At 30.7% G+C, this 14,726-nt stretch overlaps 3 protein-coding genes across 18 annotated transcripts; 2 read left to right on the forward strand and 1 right to left on the reverse strand.

Moving 5' to 3' along the window:
* The first annotated feature begins 329 nt into the window (after window positions 1–329).
* Window positions 330–2,040, forward strand: RpL13A (ribosomal protein L13A). Its single transcript, XM_066725156.1, has 6 exons — window positions 330–425; window positions 770–900; window positions 1,085–1,194; window positions 1,376–1,521; window positions 1,707–1,829; window positions 1,917–2,040. The coding sequence occupies exons 1-6, from the start codon at window positions 405–407 to the stop codon at window positions 1,998–2,000; spliced, it is 615 nt and encodes a 204-aa protein (XP_066581253.1). The 5' UTR covers window positions 330–404; the 3' UTR covers window positions 2,001–2,040.
* A 707-nt stretch (window positions 2,041–2,747) lies between these two features.
* On the reverse strand, window positions 2,748–8,408 carry LOC136772277 (serine/threonine-protein kinase haspin homolog). Of its 6 annotated transcripts, none has more exons than XM_066725153.1 (10): window positions 8,339–8,408; window positions 6,543–6,808; window positions 6,237–6,462; window positions 5,118–6,162; window positions 4,818–5,060; window positions 4,588–4,744; window positions 4,074–4,515; window positions 3,342–3,494; window positions 3,133–3,275; window positions 2,748–3,070 (listed from the first exon to the last, which is right to left on the reverse strand). In XM_066725153.1, the coding sequence occupies exons 2-10, from the start codon at window positions 6,746–6,748 to the stop codon at window positions 2,851–2,853; spliced, it is 2,835 nt and encodes a 944-aa protein (XP_066581250.1). In that variant the 5' UTR covers window positions 6,749–6,808; window positions 8,339–8,408; the 3' UTR covers window positions 2,748–2,850. The 6 variants fall into 6 exon arrangements, with proteins under 6 accessions (XP_066581250.1, XP_066581247.1, XP_066581251.1 ...); XM_066725150.1 differs by lacking the exon at window positions 8,339–8,408 and adding an exon at window positions 7,998–8,300; XM_066725154.1 differs by lacking the exon at window positions 8,339–8,408 and adding an exon at window positions 6,907–6,949 and having other exon boundaries at window positions 5,250–6,162; window positions 6,543–6,803.
* Window positions 8,409–8,768: 360 nt separating this feature from the next.
* On the forward strand, window positions 8,769–13,903 carry LOC136772278 (uncharacterized). 11 transcript variants are annotated; one of them, XR_010822428.1, is made up of 8 exons: window positions 8,769–8,851; window positions 8,930–9,339; window positions 10,498–10,878; window positions 10,951–11,170; window positions 11,243–11,507; window positions 11,925–12,139; window positions 12,289–12,412; window positions 12,502–13,898. XR_010822428.1 is itself a non-coding variant. In XM_066725155.1 (5 exons), the coding sequence occupies exons 1-5, from the start codon at window positions 9,082–9,084 to the stop codon at window positions 11,953–11,955; spliced, it is 1,155 nt and encodes a 384-aa protein (XP_066581252.1). In that variant the 5' UTR covers window positions 8,783–9,081; the 3' UTR covers window positions 11,956–12,140. The 11 variants fall into 11 exon arrangements, 1 of the variants encoding a protein (XP_066581252.1); XR_010822434.1 differs by lacking the exon at window positions 8,769–8,851 and adding an exon at window positions 10,302–10,345 and having other exon boundaries at window positions 9,316–9,339; window positions 10,454–10,878; window positions 12,502–13,894; XR_010822436.1 differs by lacking the exons at window positions 8,769–8,851; window positions 8,930–9,339 and adding exons at window positions 9,390–9,405; window positions 9,836–9,893.
* Window positions 13,904–14,726: the final 823 nt, after the last annotated feature.

Genomic DNA, 14,726 nt, shown 5'->3' on the forward strand with positions numbered 1-14,726 from the left:
CACTTCCCAGGCCCGATTCCACAAGACTTGTTTAAACTGGATTAAGTTAATTATGCTATATTCTATGTGACATAAAATATAGCAAAATTAACTTAATCCAGTTTAAACAAGGCTTGTGGAACTGGGCCCCAGTTCCCAGTCTGTCCAGTGAACTCCACTCTATATAGTAATGTACGTCCAGTCAGGCAGTCATGTCCAGTCAATGCCAGTCATGTCCACTGTTCTTACGGTGGTGGCGCCGCCATTAGATTGCGGCAGGAGGAAGCAGCCAACTCTTGACTCTTGCAGCTTGCTCCCTGACGCGCTCTTTATTCAAAGAAAAAAGATGGCGCAGTTTCTCTTCCGGCAGCAGCAGCTCATGTTATTTTTATGTCTATGGCATCCTTTTCCGGTAAGGTAACAATATGACTGGCTTCAGTGAAAAGGTTCGTTTAATAATTTATAATTATTTCTATGAAAAAATCAATTTTTTATTATAAACATTCAATAAAAATATATTGATTATTTATAATATAGAAAGAATTAATGTTTATGGTTTAAGTTCTTACCGTTTCTTTTAAAAAGAAAGCGTCTTTAAAGTTGGGTTATGCACGTTTTACAATACCGATGTAACGTCTATGACGCATGGATATGTAAATTAAAGAAAACGATTTTCTTTAACGAAAGAGATATTTCTGTTGATAATTTAAAATAGCTTTTAATGTTTTGTATCCTTAAAAGAGACTAGGGATTATTAAATAACAAAATGATTTATTATTTGTTTTTGTAGCCAATCTTGATCGATGGCCGTGGCCATTTACTTGGACGTTTAGCGGCTATTATAGCCAAAACGATTCTCCAAGGCAATAAAGTTATTGTGGTTAGGAGTGAACAACTTAACATTTCTGGTAACTTCTTCAGGTTTGTTATTACAATTTAATATCATTATATCTGCATAAAATCTTCGTGCTTAAAATGATTAAGTTTTTTACCTACATTATTTGATCAATGTATGAAATTATACGATTTATGATTAGTCAAAGTCTGAGCAGACTTTCAATCAATTTCACTTTTCAAGCTTAAATTAAAACTATCCTTTTTTCAGGAATAAATTGAAGTTCATGTCATTTTTACGTAAGAGATGTAATATCAATCCAGCTCGTGGACCATTCCATTTTAGGGCTCCAAGCAAAATTCTCTGGAAAACAGTTAGAGGTAATTTAATGCTTAAATTGGATAAAAATAATAAGAAGGTGAAAATGGTAGCATGATTATTCCACTCTTACCTACATTATTTGAATGTACATGAAACTAACTATAAATGATAATAAAATTTAGTAAAAATTGCTTCAATTTATTCCAGAATGAGTAGATAGATAACAGAATTTGTTTTCAGGTATGATTCCACACAAAACACAAAGGGGAAAAGATGCTCTTAGAAGATTGAAAGTTTATGAAGGGTGCCCACCACCATACGATCGTAGGAAGCGCGTTGTTGTACCTGGTGCAATGAGAGTAATGTGCCTGAAACCTGGCAGAAAGGTATTCTATTGTTAAATTAGTCTGTTTTCACTTGTTTTGATCTTATGTAATGATGGAATGGTAATTTGCGCCTGAGTACAACACTAAATGTACATGATGTCAAATTTAGCTGACTTCCTAATTTAAAATGGCAAAAAAATGTATGATCTTAGCTTTTCTAATAAAAGAATTTATTGACTTTCTAGTACTGCCATGTGGGTAGACTTTCGCATGAAGTTGGATGGAAGTATAAGGCAGTTGTTCGTACTTTGGAGAATAAGAGACGTGTTAGATCTATCCTTGAAGTGCAAAAGAGGGATAAGCTTAAGGTAAAAAGAAATAGGTTTTGTATTAGTGTAAAAATATTTATTAAGGTAAGCTCCCATATTTATGACTATCATTATTTCTTTCCACAGAAACTCACAAAACAAGCAGGTGAAGCAGTTTCTAAAACAACCGAACCCTATACAGCTATTATTAATAGTTTTGGATACAATTAAATTATGCTTGTCCAGAATAAAAATTCTTATTAAAAATCAATTGATCTTCATGATTGTCCCTACAATTAATGTTCTTATAATATATATGAAGCCTAGTGATGGTTGCCTTAATCTCAATGGCTGTGTTTAGTCAATACAACCTGCTAAGTGTAATACTGATCATTGTTGATCAATTTTACTTCTTGGTGATGGCTAATTATCAAATATTTTACTTAGGATGTATTCTATTTGAAGTTTCCAACGTTACTCGTATACAAATTGTATGATATACAATTGAAGTATTGAAAACAAGTGGAATTTGTTAGTATTGAGCTGATGGAGATAACTAACACTTAAAGTACTTAACGTATCTAGTCATCTATTGATAGTTGTTTGTACAGTTTCTTATTCCGTACTAGACTCTCGTAAAGTTATTTTTTGTCAAGCTTTTTTCGCGTACATAATAGACCAGTAGGATTAGTTTTATAATTTTCATATCAACCCAAACATTTTAAAGTAGTAAAGAGTCTTTCATTTAAAGCAAGTCTAGGGAAAAAACCCATTGCTTTCGAAATAGTATTTAGTCATGTAACAACCTCTTTACTATTAAAACAGACACGTTTGGCCTGCAAACAGTTTGTTAAATTAATTGAAAGGTTTGAGTTAACATCAACATTCTTTAAAATTGACTAATCATATTAATAACTGAGTGTCGGCCGAATGCGAACATAAAAAGTGTTTGACTTCATAAAAGACTTAAAAATAACATTTGACAAAAACAGGCTTTATTTCTTATTGAATAACCCATCGTGTAGTAGACAACAAAAGTTGTGGAATGTCGTAAGATTAGCAAGTTACAAATAAATACAAGCTATTGCACATTAAAATCGCGAATTCGATCACAGCGATTAATAAAGTCAAATGCACTATCATAATTTAAAATTACACTCTTAAGCTCTTTAAGACTCTGAATTGTTTCTTTATGTATTTTTGTATTTATCTTTTTATACCTAACAGCAGTAATCATTTTATCTAATGTATAGTGAAGCCATAAAATATTTGTATATGGCTCAAAAGTTTGCCATTTGTTTCTAGAATGCAGAATAGATATATTAAAACCAGGACAATGAAAAAGCGTGAAATATAAAAGTACCTAATTTTATCTCTCATGAGACGGTAGATTTCAAATTGATATTCTCCTTGAGCAGTAAACAAAGTTGGATCTGTTGCAAGATCATTATAAATACAGCATCCCTGATATATCATTCTCGATAATGTGAAGTCTATAATGGATGCCTACAGAATTCTATTGTATTAGATCTATAACCAATGATATTAATAATCGATCCAGGTAAAACTTACTTTTACACCATGTGTACAAACTTTAATTTCTCTACCAGCAATTTTAAAAGAAACAAATAGATCTTTTGTTCGAGATATCAATACATTTCCCCAATGCAAATCCCTGTGTTCAAATTCCAAAGATTTCTCAGCGACCGCCATGGCGTATACAATCTAGAAAATATAATTATTTCAAATATAATGTGTCCACATAAAGGGCTTACAACCCTTGTAAAATCTTTACTTTTTGATCGATTTTAATGTTTGTAGTCTTGATATTTAGGCATTTAACTGGCGCATTCGACGAATTATTAAAGTTTTTTCATTACTGTAATGTAGGCCAAACGTCTCTACTTTCATAAACGAAAATTACAGAAATTATTATCAAACAAAAAACAAAACAATAATAAATTCTTTCTCAAGATTAAAACCGTACTATTACAAACGATCATTGTTCTACATAGAGAAATAAACTATTTATTTAATTATCTCAAAAAATGCAATTGTGGCTTGACTCATTATTGCTTAATACCATCCAAATTTTGTAATTTGAGTCTATAGTAGTAAATATAGTTGTGGTCACTGCTGTAGTAAAAAACGTTAATAATTCATCGAATGCACTACTTAAGTATTTAAATATCCAGACGAAAATTAGTAAAATGAATAAAAAAAAAAATATTTTATCCGTGTGGTAAGTCCATGTGGAATACATTGTACATTGACTCATTTTTTTCCATTAAAACTTCATTGTACCTGTATCAGTATGGCATACGCTTCGTTTGCTGAATTAAAAATAAACGCTTCCAAATCTTGTCCGGCATGGCTAAGCTCAAATACAATATATAGTTGTTTTTCATTAAACATGGAAGGACAATCGTTATCAGAAGCCTTTTCTTCGTCGTATCTTTTCCATAAATCAATAAGTTTCTTTGGGTATTTTCCATAAATGCATTTAATGTTTTTTACTTCAACAAAACTATCTGTTTTATATTCTTGTTTGAGCCTCAAATTATGCAGCTCTTTTGTGATAATTATTTCTGAAAGTATTTCGTGAAATTTTTTTTGTGGCTCCTCATTCACCAGTTCACTTCCTTCAATAGGAATAATTTTAACAACAGATTTGTTACTTCTAGTTTCATATAAAAATACCTCTCCATATACCCCTTCACCAATCTTTTTGCAATTATTCAAGTACCTATAATTTATAATTATCATATTATTAAATAATCTGAGTCACATCTTTAACATTTTAACAAAAAGTACTCACTGATTTGGAAAACATTCTGAAAATTTTAAATAATCCTTTTGTGAACAACAATTTAGAACAACTTGTTTTGCTGATGCTTCTGAAATATTTTCACATTCTCCAAAACCTTTTTCATTTTGCTCTGAAATACTATGTACCCGGGTTTTCCTCGCTTTTGCTGAAATAAAATACGTTTTTTATTAATAATTTAATTCATTATTTAATTAAAAATCGAGTATAATATAACTAACATAAAAATATTGAATTATGAGTTCTTCTCTGTTTAATGCCATATGCTTTTAAAAATTGTTCATCTTCAATGCATTTTACACTTTTACGGATAGGAACCACACGAATTGAGATTCGTTTACTCATTCGGTTAAAATTATCACTTGCTAAATTGCTTTCAGGAATATGATTGACTGTGATATCATTTGTCCCTAAATTAGTAATTGAATTGCTTGTATTAGCTCCAATGCAGTCTTGAATATTTCCTAATAATAAAATATAACAATCATTAAAGCAAATTGCTACAAAATATGAAAGTTTACCTTGTTTTTGCATCTCAATAATATTCAAAACACTTTTCCTCCAATTTTTCCCTTTACCAGAAGATAAATTTTCCATATTGACCCCTCCATGAATATTATTTAAAATTGAAAGAGACCTTGCCCAGCATTTACCTGGTGTAAGAAAAACTTGTTTTTCTGTTGGTTTATTTATTATTGCATTTTCAACTGACATATTGGAGCAATTATCTTTTAATTCTTTAGTCTCTACACTGCAAAATTGTTGATCTACCTTAAGATGGTCTGAGCTCTCTTCTATGTTTGATAATTCTACCATATGAGTAAAAATGCGTTTCCTGTTATTCATCTCTATGATTGGATCTTGTTTTTCTTTTAAAATTGTATCAGGCCCAGCATTAAAAATTTTACTATTAGTATGTACATCAATAACTTTGCTTGAAGTGCTTTTATTATCACTAATGTTAAGCTCCATGAAATCTTTTGAAACTGAAGAATTATTTAATGATTTTATTACAGGAGACACAGCAAAGTTATCTCTACTATTAGATTTTGTTAAACATTCTTGTTTATTGTCAATTGTGTTCAAGCTATCTAATTCTTCTAATTCCATGTAGCTTTTTGATTCATTAAAAAGTAATTCTGACCTATTAGTCGCTGCAGTAATGCTTAACAGCTGATTCACATCTGTGTTGGATATTTTTTCTTTACTACTAATAGGTGATAAACAAATCTGTAAAGTTGACATTCTAAATTTACTTGAAGGTGTACTGCATTTCAAGTTTTTTTCTTTATTAAGATTTTTTTTAGACAGTACAGATTGTTCTAATCTTGTGAGGTTTACAACACATTGCTTCACATTCCATTCTAATTTCCTTGCAATCGCATTTTCCTGGAAATTAACTTCATCCCTTAGCTGTGGTTTTTTTGTATCTAATGTTTTTACATTTGTATCCTCTTTAATACTACTGCTAATTGATTCTGATATATATTTTTTACTCATATTAACAGAGTCAAAAGGTTGTTTCTTGCTTTTTTTTTTATTTGCCACTGGTTTTAAGTTATTTTTCTACAAACAGTAAAGTTAGTATTCAATAATATTATAGTTAAACTAAACAGCCAAATAAATTTTATATTACTCACTTTGACTTTATATTTAGCTGTAATAAATGATATATCATCTATTTTTCTTCTACCTTGTTTCTTAATTAATCTTTTGTTTTGGTTCCTTTGCTGCCTTTTACAAATTGGATATTCTGGCAGTGGGGAAAAGACCATATCTTCTTGGCTCTTGTTATCTAAACTAGAGCTACTGTCCGCATATGATTCAGTAGAATTGGATTCATTTTTCTTGTAGGGAGATGGAATTCTTAATAAAAAGGAAATAGAAAGAAATTAATAAATAACATTACGCATAAAAAGTAGTAATTTAGATAAAAAGTAAATTACTTTGTATCTTTAGCAATTCTATCAAATGTGGTCTCCAATGGATCAGAATTAATACCATCATTTTCGTTAACTTCGACCATATCACCATCAATAAAAATATTTGTATATTTTTCATTTACATTATTAAAAACATTGGCATTTGTAGATTTCTTTTTGTAGTCTATGACGTCTTTTCGTGAATATGTTCGTAAGGGCTTACGTATCATCTTGAATCTTAAGTCGACTAACAATAAGAAATAATAATGCTTACCAGCCTGCAGCCTATCCTGAAACAAAGATTAAAAAAGTTGTGTGTTGATAATATTGATATGGTACATGATATAGGTAAATAAAAAAAATTCTACAAAATTAATAACGTATTTACAAAGCCGCCTTTTTCAAATCAACCATTCAATTTTCCATATCGGTACATATGATTACAACAAGCATTCAGCAGAGGTAGCAGCTCAGTAACGTTACCAGATTTCTTTTTAAACTTCTACTTCTATTGGATAAAATTATAGGATCTAAGAGTAATAGCCAATAACATACACCGCTCCCTCAACATTTGTCTCTGCTGAATGCTACCAATAACTCATCTGATTGGTGCTCGATTAAACTAGGTGTGTTACTAACTAGTTATTTTTCCAATTGGCTGGAAATTTTGGACAAAATTCGCGTGTCCAACTAGTCCAACTACATATGTAATTATATGTAGTACATACATACAGGGTCATACAGGGTTAGCCAGATAAACCGCCTCAGATCATAGACATAAAATGCTATTTAACTTCTTAATTATAAGAAATAGCACTTTTTGCTATAAGACCTTTTTGAACGGAAATCAAAAGACACTTCAAAAAGGTCTTATAGCAAAAAGTGCTATCTCTTATAGGCTTAAATTTATAAACGAAACTTAAGCTTAGCACGGTCTTAGCTAAGATCAATTGTCTCACTTTAACCTTCAATACAATACTAAGTTCGATCTTCGTCTTATGAAATTGCTAAGCTGAGATTCGAGCTTAGTTTTGTTTATAACTTCGAGCCATAATTACGAAGTTAAACAGCATTTTACGTCCATGGTCTCAGGCGTTTTATCTGGCTAACCCTGTACAGGGTTTTTCTCTAACAGCGGAACATAGGATTGTGTTATTTAACTATAGCAATGAAGCACTTACTATACATTATTATAATTAATAAAAGCGTAGATAGTTACCATTTAATGGTTATTTTAGTTTAATTGCTTTTATTATCCATTATAAATGTCATTTTACTCAATTAATCTTGGTTACTAAGTTTAATATTTAAATTAAATGGAAAACAGTAATTTGATTATAGTAATATTTACTATAGTCAAATAACACGAAATCTCCTATGTTCTGCTGTTAGAGAAAAACTGTATGTTCCACTGTGAGAAAAACCCTGTATAGTATTTCAACTGTCCAACGACCGTATACCTCCGTGAAATTGGCTTACCAGCATTGGATTTTCGAAATTTTAACAATCAAGATCGTTTGATGGTCATTCGATAGTGTTTGATAATCCAAAATAAACGTTTGATAGTTGATAGTTTTTTTAAAATATCAAAAATAAAATTGAGCGTTAAATTAGCCTGAACTTTTTTATTTTGTATTAAAATTAACTTTTAATGAGCCCAATCGATAGAGAACTGTTTGATAGAAAGAGATACATTAGGTTTAATGTTTGATAGCCAATACTTTGTATGCTAAATCAATAAAATATATTTAAGGAACCGCGTTTAGGGGCCCTCATATCACCAGCCGTTGGTAGTCAGTCACTATTCACTACTCACTCACCACTGGTCAGTCAGATGAGAAAAACGGTCAAATTTCTGTGCCTTGGTTGAGTTGGTTGAATTTTAGGTCCTGCGCAGAAATGTGATGATTTTGTTCCATGAACGATTTTTTGTGACGTTAGAAAAAATTGTGGAAAAAATCGAGTTATAGGCAATACAATCTATGTTCCAATTAGAATCAAAAGGGCTCGAATTTATAAACCAAAACAAACTGTAATTTTAGCTTAACAATTACTGAAGACGAAGGCCGACTTAGCACTTATTGAAAGTTAAAGTGAGACAATTTATTTTAGCTAAGACTTTGCTTAGCTTAAGTTCCGTTTATAAATTCGGGCCAAACAAGACTGCCCCAGTCAAACAACCCTGAGCCCTGACGCCTGAGTCTGCTATTTGAGAAGCCCAGTTCACTGTTCAGTCAGTCCAGTCTGGTCCAGTCAAGTCCAGTGACATTAGTGCCATTAGTGGCTTAATGATATTGGTTGCATTCAGTAGAGACAAATGTTGAGGGAGCGGTGTATGTTACTGGCTATTACTCTTAGATCATATAATTTTATCCAATAGAAGTAGAAGTTTAAAAAGAATTACTCAACAGTTCCGCAACTGTTATCTCTACTGAATGCAACCATTGAGCTCACTAGCACATCGCCCACGCCTAGTGCACAGCCACATTTGAACTTTCGATCCTTTTGACTTGCCTAACCGCCGTTGCACAATCTGTGCAGATATGTATCACTAGTTGCCCTTATGAAAAGGGAAAAGTCAATGTACAAAATGGAGTTGCAAGAAATGTGCAATTTAATTAATTCAATTGGTAATGCAAATGAGGGCAGTGTTGACGTAATATCACAAAACGAGATAGTAACGGAACTTGATGTTTTTAATCGACGCTCATTTAATAAAGAGTCGACAAACCGAAATCGTTACCCAGCTAGCAGAAGACTCTTAACTCAAGCAGCTAACACAGGAGTAGAATGTAACGTTGTCAACAGTAATTATGTGAAGGTGAAATTACAATAATAAAACTACATTCCATCCTTCTTTAACTTTTACAGACATTCTGATATTCAAGTAATTATAAATAATGATTTTCAGTTTATATGTCTATAGTTTTGCATTTGTGCAATTTAATTATATTTTTAATTAAGACAATGCATATACAGAATTTTTATCTACAAACGCGTATAATATTTGACAACATATTAAAGATACAGGAGAATATAATTAGATTTATTGTAATGATTTAATAAGTAACAATATATTTTTAAAATATTTTACCAAAAGTATTTGAGTAAAGTTTAAATTATTTTTAGTAAAATTTTGTTAGTATGTATTATAAAGATTTTTGCTATAGTTTATATATTATTAATGTGTTAAACTAAAATGCAATTGTTCTGAGTGAAAATGAGTCGATGCAGGAGGTTGGTAAAGATAGTAATAAAAACAAACTGAAGTTTCTACATATTTTCATTGTAAATTCTCATATAACTTTCTTTACCAGCATAAAATTTATTGCTATATGCAATCTTCTGTTATCAATTAGCACTATCATTTTAAAGGTTAGTGTAAAAACCAGAATATTATCTTCCATTGAGAATTAAATTATTTTTTTTCTTTCTTTCAGGTTATTCTAATTATTTTGTTCAATCGCTTTTCATATCTTCATATTTGCCCACACATAAATAGTTAGATTTCAATTGTTTATGTTAATACATAAATTAATGAATATTTCTTAAACAACGCATATTAGTAATGTTTTAATGAGAATGATTTAATTTTTACTTGATTCCTTCTATTTAAATATTAAATAAAATATTATTGCTTTTTATCATTTAAAACTTATAATTAAATTTTGTTATATTTTTCATCAATAGCAAGATATTTGCATAAATATTTATAAAAAATATCTTATATGATAGAAATGTATTAAAAGCAGCATATGTTTGTGTTTTTCTTTCTAAATAAAGAGATAAAAAATAATGAAGAAAAGCAGGATTATAATTTCACAAAGGTGATTTTTGTGAGCAAAAAGAAGAGTTTTTTTAATAAAATTGATTTATGATTCTTTTTAATCTTATTATAATTTTAAAGTCAATTTTATTCTAATTTATGTTTTTAGCAATTGATTGCATCAAGTAAGACTGCATTTAATGCGTCTTCCAGGATTCACCATGCATGGGGATAACAATGATTCATACATCGACTGAAAATTGGCCACCTTCAAGGAAAAAAGAAGAAGCAAGAACTTTGGAAAACCTTAAAAAACGAGTAGAGCAATCAAAGCAATACAAGATAAATCCAGTCAATCCTTTGATAAGTCAAATTTCTATGCCAACTTTGTTAAGTGCAACTGGAATTGAAATTGTTGATAATCGTCCTAAATTGCTAAGGAATATCCTACTCAAGAAACACATGACTATCACCTATGATGTTGCTGACTTAGAAACTAATTGGAGGGATAGTGAATTCATTACTGAGTGTCTTTGTTGGCATAATGTTTATCGACAAAGGCATTATGCACCATTTTTGACTATGTCACCACAGGTAATTTTACAACTGGTCCAATGAATGAATTAATTTGATCATTTCTTTTAATGAATATGGTTTCTATTATAGTTATGCGAATATGCTCAAACTTGGGCAAATCATTTAGCACACACCAATACCTTTTATTATAGAAATGACAGAGATACTGGGCAAAATCTATATTGCAGACCTGCAGGTGCCATACCTGGTGATGTTAATGGTCAAGAAGTTGCATCTTACTGGTATTCAGCAGTCAAACAATATGATTTTATGAAAGAATCTGATATTCTCCACACTAACGTAAATGCTGGTAAAAATAACTTTATTAGTAATAAATTAATTATTGAAGAAATTATATTATATTATTAAATTAATTTTTAAGGTCACTTTACACAGCTTATTTGGGCTAGTAGCCAATTTCTTGGAGTTGGCAAGGCAAGCAGTAGAAGTGGAAAGGTGATAGTTGTAGCAAATTATCAGCCAATTGGTAATATTTCAGGACAGTTTAAGAACAATGTTTTTCCACCTTTACCAGAAAATGCTAATGCTCCTATTGCTTCACCATTAGAAAATTATAAAAAACACTTTGATAGTACACCATCAGATACTTTTGAATCAAATTTTAATTTATCTGATACATTTACTAAGCAAGTATTTGCATAATTATACAATTCTGATCTATGCAGTTTTTGCAAATAGTTCATGAAATTAATCTTCTAATGTTTAAATATCCTGCAAGCAGTACATAAATTTTTAAGAAAAATTAAATGCTGAACTTTTTTTTTTAAAACACTGCAAGATCTTCAAAAATATCTCAAAATCTACTTCAAACATACGTTTTTCAATACAAAATAATATTTCTTACAATTGCTTAATTTTAATAGTTCAGTATAACCAAATTATTTTTAAAATATATAGTAAGCAAAAAATGCAGCTCAAATAAATGTAATGAAAAGTACCTATTAAGATTTCATGAATGTTTCGGTAAATAGTCATTGCTATAAAAAGTTACTCTTATTCATTTTAGTGGCTTATTTCAGACTTTTCTTACTTTTTTTTTTAAGGGCACCCATAACGAATGAGAACATTGATTAGTAGTAAAATGCTGCGATTATTTCTGGAATTTTAAAAAAATCAATAACTAGAAAAAGAGATACATCCTTTAGTCTCCGTAGATGCTTTTCGTAAGCCATTACGTTATGTTAAGACTGGTTTCAATTTAGAGTTGGCGCATATGGAATATTTGAAAGTTAAGTTTATTTAAAATTACAGACCTAAGGTGAGTGCCACTAATGGCTTCTCACTGAACATAAGAGAACTACAGTTTTTCATAAGTGTTCTGTGGGAAGCTATAATTCTCTGGTAATAAGTATATTGCGGGGAATAGATTGCTTTACGCTTCAGCTGACTTTATTCTATACGTTCCAGGAAAAATTTATCAGTTTAACCGAACCGAGTAAAAATCCATTTTCCGCAGTATAAGGAAACCCATTATATAGTGATACTTAATGTAATTTTTCTTGAGTCAAAGGATTGGATTTCCTATTCATTGGTAAACATTTTAATAATTATATTTGTTTGGCAAAGCTGAAAAATTAATAAAATTGACCACAATATGCAATTTTTATTTTTAACAAAAAGGTAGATTCTATACAATAGGTGGAAAAGCTGGTTTTAACGGAATCTCTCATACCGATATTATAGAACAAAACGAACTTCAACATAGGACATTATTCAACGATCAATTTCAAACTTCTTTTATCTTTTCAGTAACGTTGCAAACTATTGTTTTTAGTAAAATAATCAGATTTTTGCGGATAAATGAAAATAATATTTTTGTTGAAAAGAACATTACAAGTTTTTTCCTTTTTTCAAATATGTGACTATTATACTAGGAAGGGCAGCTCGCGAGTCGCGACGTCACTAAAATGGTAGGATAGGTTTAAAGCCGGTTGTCAAATTAATAAACTCAAATATCGCTGTATTATTGAATGCACTTTCGTTTTTCACTTTGTAGTGACAGTTTGAGGGATACCCCATTAAATACGCTTTTTCATACAATACCTTCATTGTTTTTCATTTTTAACATCAAATTGTAGTTACATGACGTTTGAAAAAGAAACATTTATATTTAAAGCCCATGAAAAGCATACCGCATTGGGGTAGGCCCAAACTGGAGCATTTTTGTGTGCAAGATGACTATTCGGGTGCTAATAGTTTAGCCTGTATAGGTATCGTATGTATAAAAGATGAAACAATAGGGAACTGACAAATTAGGACATGACATCTGATTGTAGAAACGAACTATTTCAAAAGTGTATGTATGATTTGTAATCATAGTCCATTTTGTGCAAAATAAAGCATTATGGAATTCGAGATTTTCCGAGGATATTTCACTTAATCTAATACAATCTTAATATTATGTTTTTTATATCTTTATGAAAGTACATGCTTGTTTCCACTATGTTTTCTAAGCCACGCCTATATGTATGCCAGTTTCGATTATTTGAATATCAGTGTGGGAACAGTGTTCGCGCCCACAATAATATTCTAGTCTAGATCTACCCTTAGAAAATTTGACTGCTACATCTTAATTTTGATTTTGTGCTACTTATTTTACAATATATTGTAAAACTGAAATAAAATGATCAAACTCGGTAAATATTGACAAATATTAAAAAATTGTATAAGAATTTTCTCTTTCAAATGGTTTAGCGAGTCTTTCTTAAAGCTGGAATAACATCTTTGAAGACGATCCTTGATCCTAGTTTTCCTCTCTCGATACTCTCTCTCGATCCTTTCCGAGACAGCAGCATAAGGAGCACCTACACTAGAGCATTTTTCCGCGCATGAACGCCATTCGTGTACCAATATTCTAGTCTGTACAAGTATTTTATACGAAAAAGGCAAAAGAATATAATTATAAATTGTACGCAAATAGCGTTCATGTGTGGGTACAAATAAATCTTCAACTTTTAAGTAGAAATATCTCGTAAACAAGTGAATGGCATGAAAAAATTATAACAGTTTCCTGAAGCTTTTGATATATAAATTAGAAAACCATGTAATAAAATGAACGTTCCATTATAAAAATGAAACTATAGGGTGTGGACCATTAGCCCGATTTGAGGCTAACTAGTATTCGGAGCTATAATGGTATAATTCATGTTACAATAATTGCAATACCATTTTAGCTCGCGGTGGTTAACCTCAAGCCGGGTTTGGCGGTCCTCATTCCTCAGTGTCCTCACCATTAATACACCTCCTTAAAAAGAAATGAAGTTAAACTAATAAAAAGAAGCTCGTGGAATAAAGCACATTAAGCTGAAAAGATTGGAATAACAACAATTCAAGTTTAATGGGCAATTTTAGTTTTTTACTCATAACGCTTTTTGTAAGCAATACTGTATAGATGCTACATTGGTGTAGAATTTGAGCGTTTTAGTCATGTGCGTATGTATGTCGTATGACTCCGTTCGAAACGTAACTTAAATTCGATTATGAGTTTCTTTATTTCCGCTGTACTAGTTAATTGGCGCAATTAGTTGAAATAAGACAAGTACGTGATCTTTCTTTCTAACAAATTGCACTAGTGTAGTAGTGCAGCAAAAATATTAGACCTTATCTATGGGTTCCAGCTCAGTGCACAGTTTAAAATCTTGAGCGAGAAGCGGTAAATTTGAAGAGATGCAAATGATGCCATTTCTTTAACTTCATAGTGGTTTTACCGTGCAAATTTGTGCGAGTGGTAGCTCAATTTACATTTAATAGTTTTCAAATCAAACAATAAAAATTTTTAAGTAATTGTGTTAAGATATATTTTATTATTAAATTTTACGCTCAAACACACACACACACACACACAG

Source organism: Prorops nasuta, unplaced genomic scaffold (genome assembly GCF_024137725.1).
Source record: "Prorops nasuta isolate Cenicafe-Biocafe unplaced genomic scaffold, Cenicafe_Pnas_1.2 PNAS00004, whole genome shotgun sequence".
NCBI lineage: Eukaryota > Metazoa > Arthropoda > Insecta > Hymenoptera > Bethylidae > Prorops > Prorops nasuta.

Excerpts from the sequence above, each read along its gene's own strand:
- RpL13A (XM_066725156.1), top strand. The coding sequence starts at position 405 with ATGACTGGCTTCAGTGAAAAG. Across the intron at positions 426-769 it reads TGACTGGCTTCAGTGAAAAG|CCAATCTTGATCGATGGCCG; the intron begins GTTCGTTTAATA and ends TTGTTTTTGTAG. Across the intron at positions 1,195-1,375 it reads TCTCTGGAAAACAGTTAGAG|GTATGATTCCACACAAAACA; the intron begins GTAATTTAATGC and ends ATTTGTTTTCAG.
- LOC136772277 (XM_066725149.1), bottom strand. The coding sequence starts at position 6,932 with ATGGTTGATTTGAAAAAGGCGGCTTT. Across the intron at positions 4,745-4,817 it reads TCATAATTCAATATTTTTAT|CAAAAGCGAGGAAAACCCGG; the intron begins GTTAGTTATATT and ends ATTTTATTTCAG. Across the intron at positions 3,071-3,132 it reads CTCATGAGAGATAAAATTAG|AAACAAATGGCAAACTTTTG; the intron begins GTACTTTTATAT and ends TCTGCATTCTAG.
- LOC136772278 (XM_066725155.1), top strand. The coding sequence starts at position 9,082 with ATGAAAAGGGAAAAGTCAATGTACAAAATGGAGTTGCAAGAAATGTGC. Across the intron at positions 9,340-10,497 it reads TCAACAGTAATTATGTGAAG|GATTCACCATGCATGGGGAT; the intron begins GTGAAATTACAA and ends TGCGTCTTCCAG. Across the intron at positions 11,171-11,242 it reads CCACACTAACGTAAATGCTG|GTCACTTTACACAGCTTATT; the intron begins GTAAAAATAACT and ends TTAATTTTTAAG.